The sequence below is a fragment of the Plecotus auritus genome (assembly GCF_963455305.1).
Source record: "Plecotus auritus genome assembly, chromosome: 6".
In the NCBI taxonomy this organism is placed as follows: Eukaryota; Metazoa; Chordata; class Mammalia; order Chiroptera; family Vespertilionidae; genus Plecotus; species Plecotus auritus.
The window spans coordinates 32,098,681-32,117,687 of NC_137773.1; the positions used below are offsets into that span (position 1 = coordinate 32,098,681).

At 38.5% G+C, this 19,007-nt stretch overlaps 1 protein-coding gene across 2 annotated transcripts in view; it reads right to left on the reverse strand.

Moving 5' to 3' along the window:
- The window catches only part of KDM3B (lysine demethylase 3B), a 61,436-nt gene that overhangs the window by 37,094 nt on the left and 5,335 nt on the right, over positions 1-19,007 (reverse strand). For both annotated transcript variants that reach the window (XM_080672403.1, XM_080672404.1), the window contains exons 2-4: positions 6,606-6,773; positions 2,255-2,368; positions 797-902 (exon numbers count right to left, since the gene is read on the reverse strand). In XM_080672403.1, the coding sequence (XP_080528529.1) occupies positions 797-902; positions 2,255-2,368; positions 6,606-6,773 (388 nt within the window). The remainder of the gene's footprint in view (positions 1-796; positions 903-2,254; positions 2,369-6,605; positions 6,774-19,007) is intronic.

Here is a 19,007-nt window from a genome sequence, read left to right on the forward strand (position 1 = left end):
CGAAACCGGTTTGGCTCAGTGGATAGAGCGTCGGCCTGCGGACTGAAGGGTCCCGGATTCGATTCCAGTCAGGGGCATGTGCCTTGGTTGCGGGCACATCCCCAGTGGGAGGTGTGCAGGAGGCAGCTGATCGATGTTTCTCTCTCATCGATGTTTCTAGCTTTCTGTCCCTCTCCTTTCCTCTCTGTAAAATATCAATAAAATATATTTAAAAAAAAAATATATTTAAGCCCTGGCTGGTTTGGCTCTGGATAGAGCATCAGCCTGCGGACTGAAGGGTCCCAGGTTCGATTCTGGTCAAGGGCACATGCCTGGGTTGCGGGCTTGATCCCCATTGGGGGACGTGCAGGAGGCAGCCAATCAATGATTCTCTCTCATCATTGATGTTTCTATCTCTCTTTCCCTCTCCCTTCCTCTCTGAAATCAATACAGATATATTTAAAAAAAAATTTAAGAAATGGAGAAACAGCCCAGCCAGTGTGGCTCAATGGTTGACCCATGAACCAGGAGGTCACAGTTAAATCTGGTCAGACACATGCCGGGGTTGTGGACTTCATCCCCTGCAGGGGATGTGCAGAACATGGTTGATTGATGATTCTCTCTCATCAATGAAGTTTCACTCTCTCTCTCTCTCTCCCTCTCTGAAACCAATAAAAACATATTAAAAAACACACACAAAGGAAATGAAGAAACAACAAAACGAAACTCACATAACAACAAGACTATGTATTACAGTCCTGGCTAGTGACCATACACTTGATTCAGAGTTCAGGAACAGAAGACTACCTGTTCTTACCTCGGCTAAATATCTCTTGTAGCTTTTGGTCACTGATCAAAGCATTAACTGTTTCTCTCAGTGCAGCATGTTCCAAAAGAATCTGGTTTTGGCTCTCTGTTCCCATCTGGTAAAGATAAGAGAAGAAAACAACTGAATATTAAAATGAATAGCAATAATATCTAACCAGATGAGAAAAATCATACCCATGAGGGTATAACTTGTCAAAGAATGTTCTATAGAACCCTAGTCTCATGAGATCTCTATAAAAAATAAGGATGCTAAGATCAATTAGGTTTGGAAATATTATATATCTTTCTACATATAACAGTATATTAAAGGCTCTAAGAAGGCATATAGGAAAAGAATATGTATGTCAGTATTTCTCATACTTACTTGACCACAAAACATTTTATTGCATATAAATCTTTTTGCTTATTTTGATATTTATCCAACATTTACCAAGTGCCTACCCATATAAGCACTAGTATTAAAAGATGGAAAAAGCAAGGTTGATAAGAGAGTGAAGCCTTAATGAGGGAGAAAAAAACATATCAACAAAGAAATCATTATTAATATATCATAGAATATAGTTTAGATTTAGAAAATACTTCTCTTAGCTGCCTCAATAAGACAGCAAAACTCTTCTAAGCCTCCTAATTTTTATTTTATTTTTAATGTAAATTCGTTATTGTTGAAAGTATTACATATGTCTCTACCCCCCCCGCGCCCCCGCTGCTCCCACCCCAGCACATGTCCCTGCCCCCCCTTCTGTCTGTGTCCTTTGGTTATGCTTATATGCATGCATACAAGTCCTCTGGTCTTTGGTTGATCTCTTACACCCCCCACCCCCACTCCCACCCTCTCCTGCCTTCCCTCTGAGGCTCAACAGTCTGTACAATGATTCTATGTCTGGGTCTATTTTAGTTCATCAGTTTATGCTGGTCATTATAAGGCCTCCTAATTTATAATCTTTGGACCGTACCCCTTACTAATGAGAAATAAATATTAGCATCCATAAATTCTGAAACTCTAACTCAGATGCTAGTTTGTTTAAACTACTAACTTATCCCTTTTCTTTTAACTAAAGATATACCTAAGCTCTTCAATATTTAAGGCTGCTCAGAATCAGCACAAACTCCCAGCTTCCATGCCACTGACACAAGTGTAGACCCCCTCAGACTCAAGTTATAGAAGCAACCACTTCTGGGAAGTTGCCTCTTCTGAGAAAGCCAGTAGAATTGTGGTTTTAAGTGTTAAGTGATTTAAGGGTGGAGTGGAGTTGTGTAGAAGAAAGAAGCTTCAAGTTACCAAATGTACTTTTTAAGGGAGCAGAAAAACACTAAAAGGCACAAGGAATATTGAGAGGAAATATTTTATTTCAATGCTAAAAGAAAAAATGGAAACACCATATTTATAACCATCAAAGAAATTAACAAGGAGAGAATTAAGCTTAGGACTAGAGCAAGTGTTAAGTACCTGGAACAGATGCAACCCATTAGTATCTGACAGGAAACGAAGCTCTCGATCCAGAAGGTATTCAACTGGAACCACAGAACCCAAACCGAGTTTATCTACTAAGGGAGTGAAAGTCTGTGAAGTACAATGACAAGAAATTTATTAGAACGTAGAAAAGAAAATAATAATTGAACCAAATCTCTAACTTTAGAGAAAATATCCATTATTAATAAATCTTTCACACCAGTAAATACAGATAAGCTAAAGCATTAGTCCTTGGAAACATTCTTTTTTTTTTTTTTTTTTTTTTTAATATATTTTATTAATTTTTTACAGAGAGGAAGAGAGAGGAGAGGAATAGAGAGCTAGAAACATCGATGAGAGAGAAACATCGATCAGCTGCCTCCTGCACACCTCCTACTGGGGATGTGCCCGCAACCAAGGTACGTGCCCCTGACCGGAATCGAACCTGGGACCCTTCAGTCCGCAGGCCGACGCTCTATCCACTGAGCTAAACCGGTTTCGGCCTTGGAAACATTCTTAACCCAGCATCCGGCCCCCAAATAATCATAGAAAGCAAACTAGAGCAGAAAGTCAGCTTGATACTCTTTACAGCTAAAAAGGAAAAGAAAAACGAGAAATTCCTCATTTTCTCCAGGGATCTGACTAATCTTAAAGCCTGGCTTCAAGAAGGCTAGTTTAACATTAAATTCCCAGAATAAAGAGTTACACCATTATCATCTCTAGAACTCCTAAAATCTTTGTGAGATTTCTAAAATAATCACTGTTATAAATATACATGAGCAAATTCATTTTACTGTTTCATAAATAAATAGCCTACAAAGTCACCAAGGAACCCATATCTGTTTGAGCTTCTTCTATAAGTTCCATTGGCCCTAGCTGGTTTGGCTCAGTGGATAGAAAGTTGGTCTGTGGACTGAAGGGTCCCAGGTTCGATTCCAGCCAAGGACACATGCCCGGGCTTGCAGGCTCAATCCCCAGTAGGGATGTGCAGGAGGCAGCTGATCGATGATTCTCTCTCATCATTGAGATTTCTATCTCTCTCTCCCGCTCCCTTCTTCTATGAAATCAATAAAAATATATTTAAAAAATAAAAGTTCAATTGGAAAATGGCCTTAAAAACAAATGAAAAAATCTCTCTCTCTCCCAATTTTTTTTTGGGGAGGCAACCAAAATTTTTGGTGGCCTTGTTTCGGCAAGGCTTAGGAAAAAGCAAAACAAAACAACAAAAAAAAAAAACAAATGAAAAAAGAGTGTAGCAGCAAGTAATGATATTATATTATCAACAGGTAAAAAAGTATTTGTTTGGAATATTATTTATTTAATTTGGTTAACCACAGAATTGATTTATGTTTTTAGATTTTTTAAAAAAGTGTAACCTTTTATGCCAATACTTTGCCAACAAGGATAGATACAAACGGATACTCTCAGAATTAAATTTTATAGAACTATTTTGTCTGACTTAAGAAATCAAAACTTAATAATTAAAAAAAAACTTTAAGCACAAGCAACAAAAGTGAAAATAAACAAGTGTGACTACATCAAACTAAAAAAGCTTCTGCATAGCACAAATGACCAACAAAATGAAAAGGCAACATACAAAATGGGAGAAAATATTTGTAATCATGTATGTAATAAGGGGTTAATATCTAAAACATAAAAGAGAAACTCATACACAACTCAATAGCAAAAAAAAAATCTGATTTAAAAATGAGAAAATCACCCAGACATTTTCCCAAAGAAGATATACAAACGGCCAACAGATACATAAAAAGGAACTCAATGTTACTAATCACTAGAGAAATACAAATCAAAACCACAATGAGATACCACCTCAAGCCAGTCAGAATGGCTATCATTAAAACAAAAGATAAGTGCTGGCAAGGATGTAGAGCAAGCATGTCAAACTTTCGGCCCACAACGAATATTTTTGCAGCCCAGCCAATAAACGGTATGTAGGAAATGTTTTAATTCAAATTTCATAACCTAATTTTTACAATATCCTGTTATACATAATTATTAATAACGAACTACAACATTCACTAATGACAGATTACTATAATTGGTTACATTAATTTCCCTTATGCCCCTTATGCGCAGGCGCACCATTTATCTCCACTAATACTAGCATCAAATATTTTAGCAGCCGATGGCCATGTCATTAGTCTTGGACTGACTTGTTTGATGTGTGCAACAGGAAATATTTAGCTTTCTGAGAACAAGAAAAATAGGTTTATTTGCGTTACGCTTATTAATTTGTGCAGTTATTCAATGTCTGGTAAGTTAATGTTCAAGAAAAAATATTAATTTTTATTAAAATGTTCTATTATTTTATGTTAACGATTACTCATTTATTTCAGCCCTTTGTATTCAGCATGTCTCTATCAAAATAAACCTACATTTCTATGAAAATGAAGCTTTTGTTTTTTTGCAGCCCACATAAACTTGAACCTTGTTTTTTTGGCCCGTGTTAGCATTTGAGTTTGACATGCTTGATGTAGAGAAAAGGGAACCCTTGTGTACTGTTGGTAAGAATGTAAACAGGTATAGCTACTAAGGAAAGCAGTATGGAGGTTCCTCAAATGTTTTTAAATAGCCCAGCTGTATTTAGTGGTTGAGTATCGACCCATGAACCAGAAGATCACAGTTTGATTCTGGTCAGGACAGGTGTGAGAGTTGCCTGCTCAATTCCCAGGAGGAGGCAATGCAGGAGGCAGCCAATCAATGATCCTCTTTCATCATTGATGATTTCTATCTCTCTCTCCCCCTTCCCTTCTATGAAATCAATAAAAATAAAAAAATAAAAAAAGCCAGGCCAGTGTGGCTCAGTGGTGGAGCATCAACTCAAGAACCAAGAGGTCACTGGTTTGAATCCCAGTCAGGGCACATGCCCGGGATTGCCAGCTAGATCCCCAGGAGGAGATGTGTAGGAGGCAGTAGGTAGATTATGTTCTTCCTCATTGATGTTTCTATCTCTCTATCCCTCTCCCTTCCTCTCTCTCTAAAAATCAATAAAAACATTTATTTATTAAAAAAAGAAACTACCAATATATATTTTTTAAAATTTTTAAATGGAACTACCATATGATCCAGCTTAGATCACTATCTCAGAGATTTCTGTACCCCAATGTTCACTTCAGCATTATTTACAATAGCCAAGACATGGAAACAACGTAAGTGTCCAGTGATGGATGAATGGATAAATAAAATGTGGTGTTTGTGTGTATACAAACTAATATTAGCCATAAAATAGTAGAAAATCCTGCCATTTGCAACATGGATGAAACCTGAGGGCATTATGCTAAATGAAATAAACCAGAGAGAGAAAGACAAATACAGGCAGTCCTCGGGTTACGTCGGACTTGACTTATGTCGTTTCGTGGTTACGTTGCCATCTCCCATTTACAGTATTCATAAAAAAAAAAAAGTTCCATCATTTTGACATATGTACATATGTGCTTTATGTTTTTTATTATTTATTTACCACAAGTAAAGGTGAGGAATTATCTTTCTTTTAAAATTTTTTTACTGTTTCACTTCATTACTGCTGTGTATGTGCTCCATGTGAGTGACGTAGGTGCTTATGTAGGTGGGTTCCGACTTACGGCGAAAATTGAGTTACCATCGCGCCGTAGGAACGGATCTCCTATGTAACCTGAGGACTGCCTGTACATATGATCTCACTTACGCAAAATCTTAAAAAAAAAAAAGAACTCATAGATACAGAAAGTAGACTGGTGGTTGCCAGGATTGGGGGGAGTGGAAGAAATGGGTAAAGGTGATCAAAGGATACAAACTTCAGTTATAGGATGAGTCAGTTCTGGGAATCTAATGTAAGCATGGTAACTGTAACTAACATTACTGTATTGTATACTTTAGAGTTTCAAAGAGAATAAATCTTAAAATTCTTACCACACACACAAAAGTAACAGCGGGAGTCAATGTACATGTTAACTAACATTGTGGTAATCTTTTCAGAATATATTTGTATATCAAATGATGTTGTACACTTATACAATGTTAAATGTCAATTACATCTTAACAAAGCTGGGGAAAAAAGTTTCTATAGAAAGAGTATACTTTAAGGATTACAAACATTGTTTCATAGCCTTACTAGGAGAAAAAACAAGAGATGAAAAGTTGAGAAACAAAAAATATAAAATATTATGTAATATACAAATGGTCAGAGAACACAGGAGAAAAGATCTCTCCCAATTTTTGCTTTGGTAACTTCAGAATAAAAGTGTGTTAAGAACAAAGCTTGGTGTTTGGGGAATTTGAAAGAGTTCAACCGTAGTTCATAGTATAAGAATAAAGTCCAAATATATTCCTAGCCAATAAAGTAACTCACCAGGGCTGGCCACTGTGCAACTGAGACTCGAGTGCCCTGGACAAGGACAGGATCCTTCCGGGGTGCCCATACTAGAGAGCCTTCCAGCAGAAGAACAATAACTTCTTCAGCATGAACTTTAACCCAGGAGTGCTGCTTCCAGTTACAGCCATCAAATTCTACAAAGATCTGCAAAAAGAGATAAAAAGCAGTTTGGAAAAATCCCATACTATTACATATCAACAAACATAAACCCCATTTTGAACACTGACTAGGAAAAATTCTACTAACTTGTTTTTATTTTTTTAAATTTTTTAAAAAATATATTTTATTGATTTTTTACAGAGAGGAAGGAAGAGGGATAGAGAATTAGAAACATCGATGAGAGAGAAACATCCATCAGCTACCTCCTGTACACTCCCCTACTGGGTACGTGCTTGCAACCAAGGTACATGTCCTTGACTGGAATCGAACCCAGGACTCTTGAGTCCGCAGGCCGACGCTCTATCCACTGAGGCAAACCGGTCGGGGCGAATTTGTTTTTATTTTAATGGATTTCAATAAAAACCAATCTTACTTCAGAACCAGGTAGCTAGTAGTCTCAGCCTCACTCTGAAAGCAGGAACAGAATGAAGGAGGCATGAGTTATCCACAGTTAGTAAATTTTAGCTGTGATCCTAATGAAATTTGTAACTCTTAGTTTCCAATTCATATCTATGCACACTAGCTGGAGGGCTTACTATGTATAAAGGCACTGTGCTAGGTTCAGGAATACAAAGAGAAAGCAAGCACATTTTCTGTCTCAAGAAGCTCATTATCTAATAGATAGAAAAAAATATTTTACACTTCTATTAAAATGACCATGAACTTCTTAATTAATTTTTTGAACAGGTGATATAAGCACATGATACAAAATTCAAAAGGATAAACACGGGGTGGGGGGGGAGTTGCCCTCCTAGTTCTGGATTTTTAAAATACCATGTGATCTCATGTCTGCCAGCAGAGGCATGTTGTCATCACAATGATGCTTTGCTTCCTCCCAGAAGAGACACTCCACTTTTTGAGATACACTTAAATAGACATTTCAAGTTATTGTGTGTGTGTTTTTTTAAATGAAACCACATTTTTCTAATAAATAGTATGCTTAGGTTTGGCTTTTCCATATAAATTCTGACTTCTGAATATGTTCAACAAACACAGCATACAGAGCAATACATATGCATATAGGTATTGTTATTTAGAATAGACATGTGCCCAGTGTCTAAAATATACCTGGTCACAAAAGAAGGACTAGAGTATTTATTTATATTCCACTTAATTTCAAAGAATTTTAGTTGGCTTTTGGGAAATACATGCAATCTATAATAATAAAAGCATAATATGCTAATTAGACCAGATGAAGCCGGGGTGTGTGGGAAGCCCGGGTCCTGGGTGCCAGAGGGAAGCCGGTGCCCACAGCCAGGGGAAGTAAGGCCTACTCTTGCACGAATTTCGTACATCAAGCCTCTAGTAAAATGATATAACATAAATTTAAAAAATCAGGGCCAAGCAAACTACATCAGGAAGTCACTATCGAAGTGTAAAAAGGGAAAACTTAAGCAGGCAATAGGATCTATACAGTTACTTAATTGAATGATATATTTGGCTTTGAGCTTCCTTTTTAAAGGCCAATCTGAAAATGGAGAGGTCAGTTGCATAGTTCTCACTGCCTTAAAGGAAAACATAAAGCAATTGCTCAGGGAAGCAACCCCTTCCCAACCACTTGGCTCTCTTAAGAAATTTCTCACATGGCCCTAGCTGGTTTGGCTCAGTGGATAGAGCATCTGCCTGAAAACTGAAGGGTCCTGGGTTCTATTCTGATCAAGGGCACATGCCTAGGTTGCTCCCAGTAGGGGGAGTGCAGGAAGCCAGCCAATCAATGATTCTCATCATTGATGTTTCTCTCTCCCTCTCCCATCCTCTCTGAAATAAATAAAAATATATTTTAAAAAATTTCTCACATGAATTTTCCTAAGGTAACAATGAGTGATGTAGGACAATGTCAGAATCCCCACAGCAGTGACTTCCAACTGGGAACCATGGAATTACCATGAAGATCTGTAGGTATTAAGGGCACAAAGCATTTCTTGCAGACTGAACACTAGAGGTCTGTACATGTATGTACTATTATTTTTTAAACATGATTATGTAATGAATAAAATTCAAATCCATTACAATTGTTACTGAGTTCAAAACAGCTTTTGTTGATATATATGTTGTCATCCAGTCAACATAAAAATTAGTTACAACTATATGCAAATTCAGGATACTTATATTTAAAAAGTATGGAACCATTCATTGCTCAGTAGTCAAGCAAGGTTTAATTTTTCTCACAGGCAAATGAAGTGCATTGCTGAAAAGTTATCCCAGAAATTAAATTAATTATGTAAAGCTCTAGTTTTATAATTTGTAATATACCACATAAGCATCACTTCTACTTAAAAAAATAAGCCCTGACTGGTATTCTCAATGGTTAGAGCATATGCTGACACACTGAAGGGTCGGGGGTTGGATTCCTGGTCAAGGGCACATACCTGGTCCTGTGGGAGGCAACCAGTTGATGTGTCTCTCTCACATCGGTGTCTCCCCCCACTTCTGCCCTTTCACTCTCTCTAAAAAGCAATGGAAAAATATCCGCATGTGAGGATTAACAAAAATATAAAAAATAAAAACCATGATGGGGAAACAAGGCTCAGAAAGGGGAAGCATGATTTTTACAAAGAACACTGAACTGCACTATATTTAATATATGAATATATTTAATATAACATATACATACATGTTCTAAGGGAATAAAACAATTTAAGTTGCTTGCAGGCAACTAGAAGAGTTGTATTTAAGTGCAGACTCAGGCACCAAGAAAGGTAGTTAGCACAGTGAACAAAGCTTGGGGCTTATGTTCCAGGAGGCTTGGATTTGAGTCTTGCCTCCACCCTATATTAATTGCAAAACTTAGGCAGGTCACTCTTCCCTCCTCAAGTCTTGGTTTCCTCCCTTGTGATAAGGCACACCTGTCTTACCTCATATACTGGTTGTGAAAATTAAATAAGTGGATTCAAAAGTAGTTTGGTTAATGGCAAAGCATAACTTGGGACGATATGCCATAAGATAAACAGAAATAAAATAAAATACAATACAGTGTGGGGATGTTCAGAGGCAAGAGAGATCACTTCAGGTGTGCAGAAGCCAAAAAAGTCCCAACAAGTTCTAGGAGGCCAGGAGCTATAGCACACTGTGGGGAAGGAGAGGGAGCTGAGGCTAAAAAGACTGAGTCAATGGGAAAGATCTTGAGTACTGGGATAAAAAAAATTGGGCTTCATTCAGCTGCCAAAAGGAGATGTGTATGTGTTTAAGTGTGTTTATGGCAAGTGCCATTAAAAGAGGTCAAATTGAGGTAAAGATATGAACAAAGCATTTGGTTACAAGAAAACTCAGCTAGCTAGCAGTAGGTGCAAATGAATTAGAGGGGAGGGGGAATAAGGAGTGGTTTTTTTCTTTTTATAAAAATATTTTTATTGAATGTATTGGGGTTACATTAGTTAATTAAATAGGTTTCAAATGTACAATTCTATAATACATCACCTGTGTATTGTATTGTGTGTTTAATACCCATAGTTTGGTCTCCTTCCATCACTATTTATACTCCTTTTACCCTCTTCTACCTGCCCACGGCTCCCCCCCACCCCCTGCCAGGGAGTGTTCTTAACTAGCATGACCTAGAGTGGGAGCAGTGAGGCTAGGAGGGAAGTGACTCATGCCCATGAGAATCCATGACTCTTTTTAAAAAATATATTTTTTTATTGATTCCAGAGAAGAAGGGAGAGGGAGATAGAAACATCAATGATGAGAAAGAATCATTGATTGAGCCCTGACCGGTTTTGGCTCAGTGGATAGAGCGTCGGCCTGCGGACTGAAGGGTCCTGGGTTTGATTCCGGTCAAGGGCGTGTACCTGGGTTGTGGGCACATCCCCAGTGGGAGGTGTGCAGGAGGCAACTGACCGATGTTTCTCTCTCATCGATGTTTCTAACTCTCTATCCCCCTCCCTTCCTCTCTGTAAGAAATCAATAAAATATATTAAAAAAAAAATCATTGATTGAGCCCACAACCCAGGCATGTGCCCTTAACCGGAATTGAACCCAGGACCCTTCAGTCCACAGGCTGACTCTATCTACTAAGCCAGTGGTTGGCAAACTCATTAGTCAACAGAGCGGCAAACCGCGGCTTGAGAGCCGCAGTTTGCCGACCACTGTACTAAGCCAAACTGGTTAGGGCTCCATGTCTCTTATCATAAATAAAGATTGATGACTGAAGACTGGCTGGATATAAGGAAATTTTTTAAATGACTTCGATTGTGAATCGGACATAACTGATGTCAGGAGGCAATGGCAGGAGGCAAGCCGTGAAAAGGAGCAGGAGTGTTCAGTGCCCATGCTGAATCTGACCCTGAGTGACAGTGCTCCACTGGCCATCACTTAGAAAACCAGAGGCTGAGGCTCTGTGGTGACCAGCAGGTAGGTGCCATGCTATAGTTCTAATCTGCCAACCACTTTAAAAGTCAACATATGAGTCACAAAATTCTAAGTCATACCAACACACAGATCTAAGAGCAACACTAAAAGAAGTCGTACTAATCAAAATGTCACAATTCTTATTCTTTGTACATAACAACTTAAACATTAAAAAAATTAATATTCATGCCCAGCTGGCATGGCTCAGTGGCTGAGGGTCGACCTATGAGCCAGGAGGTCACAGTTCGATTCTCGGTCAGGGCACATGCCTGGGTTGCAGGCTCAATCCCCAATGTGGGGGGTGTGTAGGAGGCAACCGATCAGGGATTCTCTCTCATCGTTGATTTTTCTATCTATTTCTCTGTCTCCCTTCCTCTCTGAATCAATTAAAAATATTTAAATAAATAAATAATATTCAGGAATCCTATCATCACATAACTGAAAACATGAGGGAAAAGCAGAAATATCTGAAAGCCAGATTTCACCTAATTTAAGGGCAATTATCTCTTAACCTGCCTGGGCAAAGGATATGGAACAAAGTGTTTAATTTGGCAACAATCACAGTACTGTTTGCTCTGGGATCAAACAACAGCTTCCGGCTAATAATGACTTTGTTTTGAGAGTAATATGGAATGTGGACATATGTAAACATGTTTTCCCAACAGTGAGGCTTACTTCTGGCCCTAGAACAGTGCCTCACCTCCAACTAGATTAATGGAAAGAGTTAAAACAAGTAAGGTAAGGAATCATATCAGATCAAAGTACATAGAATACAAACTGGTAAAATGGCTGTGACCAGGCCCCAGGACAGGAAGAAGGGATATAAACTAACAAAAATCAATGGTAGTGATTGGATTGACTCAGAGATGGTCAAGGAAAGTTGATAATCTGAACGGAATAGGACTAATACAGTTTGAGTTGATTTTTAAAAAAGTCTTAAGCCCCGGCTCAGTTGGTTGGGGGTCATCCCATGCACTGAAAGGTTGCTAGTTAGATTCGTGGTCAGGGCACATGTGTGGTCAGGGCACATGTGTGGTCAGGGCACATGCCAGAAGGGGAGTGCAGGAGGCAGCTCATCAATGTTTCTCACAACTCCCTCTCTCCCCCACTCCCTTCCTCTCTCTCTAAAAATCAATTTAAAAAATGTTTTTTAAGTTTTAAATTTTTTTCCATTAGAGTATAAGTAGTATACAGCACTTCATGCTACAGCTAGAACCCAAGGATGAGATGTAAAATATTTCATTAGTTAAGGAGAGCTAGTGGTAAAACTCTTTGCTTTCATCTCAAAATTCCTTTCATGGCCTATATGTGATTTAATTCATTTTAGTGACATTAAACTCAAATGAATTTTTTAAAGTATTTTTTAAAAATTAATTTGGGAGAGGGAGAGAGAGATAGAAACATCAATGATGAGAAACACTGATTGGTTGCCTCCTTTTAATTGTTTTTAACATGCCAATCAGAGCCCTTTACAGCTTACTTAGTACTCTCTTCCTCAGTAGATAGAGTCCTGGGTTCAATTCCAGTCAAGGGCACATGCCCGGGTTTCAGGCTCAGTCCCCAGTAGGGGGCATGCAAGAGGCAGTTGACCAGTGATTCTCTCTCTTCCTCGCCCTCTCTGAAATCAATAAAATATATTAAATAAATAAATAAATAAATGCCTAGCCCTGACCGGTTTGGCTCAGTGGATAGAGCGTCGGCCTGTGGACTGAAGGGTCCCAGGTTTGATTCTGGTCAAGGGCATGTACCTTGGTTGCGGGCACATCCCCAGTGGGGAGTGTGCAAGAGGCAGCTGAATCGATGTTTCTCACTCTCTATCCCTCTCCTTTCCTCTCTGTAAAAAATCAATAAAATATATTTTTAAAAAAGAGAAAAAATAAATAAATAAAAATAAATGCCTAAAAATATATTTAAAAATTTAAATTTAAAAAAGAAAAAAGAGCAAGTTACAGATTATTAGGAAGGGAGAGGGGTGGTTGGGGACAGGAAGAGGATTGGCATAGGAGAGCTTGAATGGAGGGGAGAAATAAAAGACATCTACTAAGATGGGCTCCTGGTGGCTAACTGGGCTCAAAAACAACCAAAAAAAAAAAAAAAACCCCCCACACAACAACAACAACAAAAACCCAACAAACAGTCTAGCAGTCATTTCTGTGCAAGGGCCTCGCACAAACTGCACTTCAGGGAAAAGCCCTAGCTGAACTTCCTGCCTGTACTGGGTTACTGCCATTTGAGTCAGGCCTTTTATTTATTTATTTATTTAAAATATATTTTTATTGATTTCAGAGAGGAAGGGAGAGGGAGAGAGAGTTTGAAACATCAATGATCATAGAGATTCATTGATTGGCTGCCTCATGCATGCCCCCTACTGGGGATGGAGCCTGCAACCAAGGCATGTGCCCTTGACCGGAATCAAACCCAGGTCCCTTGAGTCCACAGGCCAGCACTCTATTCACTGAGCCAAATCGGCTAGGGCTTGAGCCAGGCCTTTTGTAAACGAGTTCCTGGAATCCTATTTCAACCAACAGGACGGAGGCTTTCCCCATCCAATCAGAGCTGTGCAGCTCTGGCCAATCAGAAAGGCTCCATTGTAACCAATCAGGACAATGCCTTTTGGACCAATCAAACTGAGGATTTGCAGTCCTCATTTGCATGAGAACAGACCAATCAGGGACTGCTGTCCATATAAGCCAGTTTCCTTCTGGCTAGGGGAGTACAATTTCCCTTTCTATGAAAGACTGCATTTCCCTGGCTGAGCTGAAACTCCAAAAGTAAAGAGATGTTCCATAGCTGTGCTGTATCACAATTGAGCTGTTTTACACTGCTCCCCAAATTGGGGATTCCTGTTGACACTGAATTGGCGCCAACGACCATCAGTTGGCAAGGGGTAATTCTTTTAATACTTTTTAGGCCTTAACAGGAAATGTTCCTTTTTTTTAAAAAAAATATATGCTCTTATTCATTTTGTTGAGAGGAAGAGAAACATCAATGGTAAGAGAGAATTATCGACCAGATGTTCCTTCTTTTTTTTTCTTTTAAAATATATATTACTTTTATACTTCAAATATTTTTAAAGGAAAGAATTAACTTTGGGATCAGGTTGGAAGATAAATTAAAGAGAGAAGAAACTGGAGCAGGCAGACCAATTACAAGCCAATGATAGCTCAGGAAAGAGATGAAAAAGACCTATATCAATTAAGACTGTACGAATGGAAAGCAAACTATATTTTAGAAATTAGAGATAACAATAACTGGATATGGTGATGATTGTGAGAGGGTAAGGGAAATGGAAGACTAACTCCCAAGGATCTTAATTTTTCTTTTCCAATTTTCCTACCTACACTCTAAACAAAATATAAATTCTGTTACAAATGATTTTACAGCCAAGGTGAGGAATAATTGCATGTCTAGAATACTGCTGTTTTCAAATAAAAAGTAAATTTCCATGGGTTCTTGATCAAGAGGTAGCTTTCTGAGAGTGCATCTTCACTACAGTATATTTAGAGAAAAGAGATAGCTTTCTACCAATTATCCCCAATTTTTTTCTACTTACTAACATTCTCAATAAATGTTAAGTACTTGAATAGCACAGGAATGACCTGAATCAAAACTCAAGCATATATAATACTTTTAGGGGCTGTGGATGGAATCATAAAGTTCTAGATTTGCATCCCAACTTCCCCATTTCTTAGCATGTAGCCAGGAGCCAGTTACTTTAGCCTCTTTGAGCCTCACTTCCTTTCCTAAAAATAGGGACACAGTTTAAGTACCTCAAAGGATTGTCATAGGATTAAATTAAAGCACAAAACGCCTAGCAGACCATGGGCTCCTGATAAGCATAGATTCCTTAAGCAAACTCATAATACTGGTCAGATTATAAATTGGTATGACAAAAAAAAGAAAAAAAATGCTACTGCTATAACAAGAATCTTAAATATGTGTATATGTTTCCATAATACCACTCGGCATTAATCCTAGGAAATAACTCTAAACATGAAAAACTTTATTCACAAAAATGTTCATCACAGAATTATTGATAAAGCCTAGAATCTGCAACAATTTCAATATCCAACGAAAAGAGAACAGTTAAATAAATTACTCAGCCAATAAAAATTATAAGATTTTGCTGCCCTAACCCATTTGGCTCAGTGGATAGAGCGTCCGCCTGCAGATTGAAGGGTCCCGGGTTCGATTCCAATAAAGGGCATGTACCTTGGTTGCGGGCACATCCCCAGTAGGGGGCGTGCAGGAGGCAGCTCACCAATGGTTCTCTCATGGATGTTTCTAACTATCCCTCTCCCTTCCTCTCTGTAAAAAAATCAGTAAAATATCTTTAAAAAAAAAGATTTTGCTACCGAACACGTATTGTTTTCCTTTTAGTTACAAAAGCAATACATGTTACCTGTGAAAAATACAGAAGCACCAAGAAAATTAAAATCACCCATAATAAAAGTTTTTAGTAATGCAGGAAAAAAAATGCCATATTAAATGAAAAAGCAAAATTCAAAATTGAAACTACAGTATTCAACTTTTTACAATTATAAAAAATAAAAGATTAGCCAAAACCGGTTTGGCTCAGTGGATAGAGTGTCGGCCTGCGGACTGAAGGGCCCCAGGTTCGATTCCGGTCAAGGGCATGTAACTTGGTTGCGGGCACATCCCCAGTAGGAGGTGTGCAAGAGGCAGCTGATCGATGTTTCTCTCTCATCGATGTTTCTAACTCTCTATCCCTCTTCCTTCCTCTCTGTAAAAAATCAATAAAATATATTTTTAAAAAAAAAATAAAATAAAATAAAATAAAAGATTAGTAGAATATGTATCAAAATATAAACAGTTCCTAATGAGTTGCAACACCGCAGGAAATATTTTTTATTATTAAAATAATTTCTACACTTTGTATAATAGTCATGCATTACTTGAGAATCAGAAAAACAAAGTATCTATAGCTTCTAATTTAACAACCCAGATGTAAATCACAAAAATCAATGGATATGGTACCTTGGGTTGGGGTCCCAAATATGAGTCCAATAATGTCAAGATAAAAAAGTTAGTAGTAAGTCCATATTAAGAAAAATTATATAAGAACATGCTTAAAGATCAACCATAAATATCTTACAACTGGGGATCTTAGAGTAGAAATTCCGTAATAAATCAGCATTGAAAGTTAACCTAATACTGGCTTCTAAATATTTTATTTTTTAAGATAGGGTGGTCAGAGAAGGCCTTTTAAAATAATAAGAGCCCTGACCAGTTTGCTCAATGGTTAGAGTGTTGCCCCACGGACTGAAGGGTCTTGGGTTCAATTCCTGGACCAGGGCACAAAACCCGGTTGCAGGTTCAAACCCCAGCCCGGAAGGGGCTCAAAAGGAAAGCAATCAATCAATGTGTCTAATGCATGGATGTCTCTCTCTCTCTCACCTTCCCTCCCTCCCTCCCTCCCTCCCTCTCCATCTCCCTCTCCTTCTCCCCTGTCCTTTCCACTCTAAAAATCAATGGGAAAAATATCCTCGCTCCTAGGTGAAAATTAAAAAAACAAAAAACCCCACAACTTTTTAAAAGAAAAAATAAAATTCTCCAAAAAAAGAAAAGAAAAATGCATGTGCTCCTTGTTCTTGATGAACTTACAATCTAGTAGGGGAGATAGTTATATATTTTGTTACATAACAAAAAATAGATAAATATTCCAAATGAGATATCCACAAAGTGCTAAAGAAGAATGAAAAAGACATAGTGGGGATTCAGAAAAGCTTTATGGGAAATGTTGGAACCTAGAATAGAGAAGCTTTCTTTTCTCTTTATAGGATTCCGATGGATGACAACATTAAAAGCATAGGGTAAAAAGAGGGAACGAAGCAATGGAAACCAGAGAGTACTAGGAAAGTGGAGGATCACCAGATCAGGGCTGCTTGTTCTAAATGTCCTTTTGGCAATACCCAATTTTCCTTGTCTGATATCTTTGCACACTAGGGACCTTCTTATCTGTAATTTGGTCTCTTGAGTAGACTGTGAGGGGGCTCTGTGAATATCTCTGGATAGGTATATTTCCCACTGTAAATTAATAACCTTACATATGGATTTACAAATCAGTCTCCAGAGAGTTTGGTTAGTAAGACTCAGTCTCCTAGGGCCTGATTATCCCTGAAGACACACAAAAAACTGAGTTTCTGCCCTTGCAAAACCGAGATCACACTATATGAGTTACTACCAAACAAACAAGTAGATTTTACCCATTTATAGACGACAGTAAAAGATGTTCTGGCGATAGGGATAGTGGGGGGAGAGCTTAAAAACCACCAACCTGTCAAAGGCACTGGAAAACTGAGAAGCAGCAACAGGTGCTGTGTCCCCCAGGCCGTGGGGAAGCAAAGCTTACAGGAGCCCACCCCAGCTGTTGTCGAGAGAATCACTAACAACAGAAAACGAAATGTTACTTACCCACCATTTAGGAGGGTAGAGGGTAAACTAAATCAATCAGAACAAATTGGGGATGAGAACCAAGGAAATACTAAAGAAATAAGCCCTTGTCAGGTGGGGAGTTAGTAAAGCAACTCTTAGAAACCAATTAGTAATTAAGAGGAGAGATCTGATTGTGTTAGTAAAGGGAGAGGACTAAATGGCCAGTTTATAATGTGTATAGCGCTAAAACAAATAGAATGAAAAGACAAATGAAAATAGAGCTATTAAAAAGTACACACACATATAAGACCTTAAAAAAATAAGCACCTATATGAAGTACTTGAGTGCCTGAAAAACTCAATGGTGGCTTAATGTTTCCAAAATAGACCCTTCTAAAAACAAAACAAAAACAAAAAATAGATCCTCCTGCTATAAAAGAGTTAAGATGAAAAGTGTGCTTAGAAGGGTTCAGACTTAAATGTTAAATATTCCTATGTAAAGTCTCATTTTATTTAAAGTTCTCTAAATTGTACACTGATTCAAAAAAACACATTCTATTTAGTTCAATAAACAGAGCATAATTTCAGATATCACTCAGGTATTTATTTAACTTGAAATTATAGGCAATGAAAGGACATTTAAGGATAATTATCAAAAGCCATAAACTCCCATTTCAATTAGGCTGAAGTTTAGGTTGAGAATAAATACTAATGGACTGCACACACTGAAAACATGGTACTACCTGGACACCTGACTATAGTTATTATATAACTAGAAACAAAGTAGAGAGGTATTTATTTTAAAGGCCAGCTAACCTGAGACAAAGAGGAAAGGCTGGCGGATAAGGTAAAAGTAAATAAATAAGTAAATAAATAATAAGGCAGATATGCTTTCTTTCCTCTTGGAAGACTCCAGAGAGAAGAAACATGGTACTAGCCCAGACACTGCTGTAATTACTACATTATCTCAAATCAAAGGAAGGAAGTGTCTTAGAATCCACGTTTCTCCCAGATAAAGATGAAATATCCTATATAATAAAAGGCTAATATGCAAATTGACTGAATGGCAGAACGACCGGTCGCTATGATGCACACTGACCACCAGGAGGCAGACGCTCAATGCAGGAGCTGCCCCCTGGTGGTCAGTGCGCTCCCACAGGGGGAGTGCCACTCAGCCAGAGGCCGGGCTCATGGCTGGTGAGCACAGCAGTAGTGGCGGGAGCCTCTCCTGCCTTCACAGCAGTGCTAAGGATGTCCGACTGTCCCGAGGGCTCTGGACTGTGAGAGGGCACAGGCTGGGCTGAGGGCCCCACCCCCACCAAATGCACAAATCTCATGCACTGGGCCCCTAGTTTATATAATAAAAGCCTAAGCGACCGTTACAGCAGAACAACCAGTTGCTATGATGCTTACTGACCACCAGGGGGCAGATGCTCAATGCAGGAGCTGCCCCCGGTGGTACGCTCCCACAGGGGGAGCA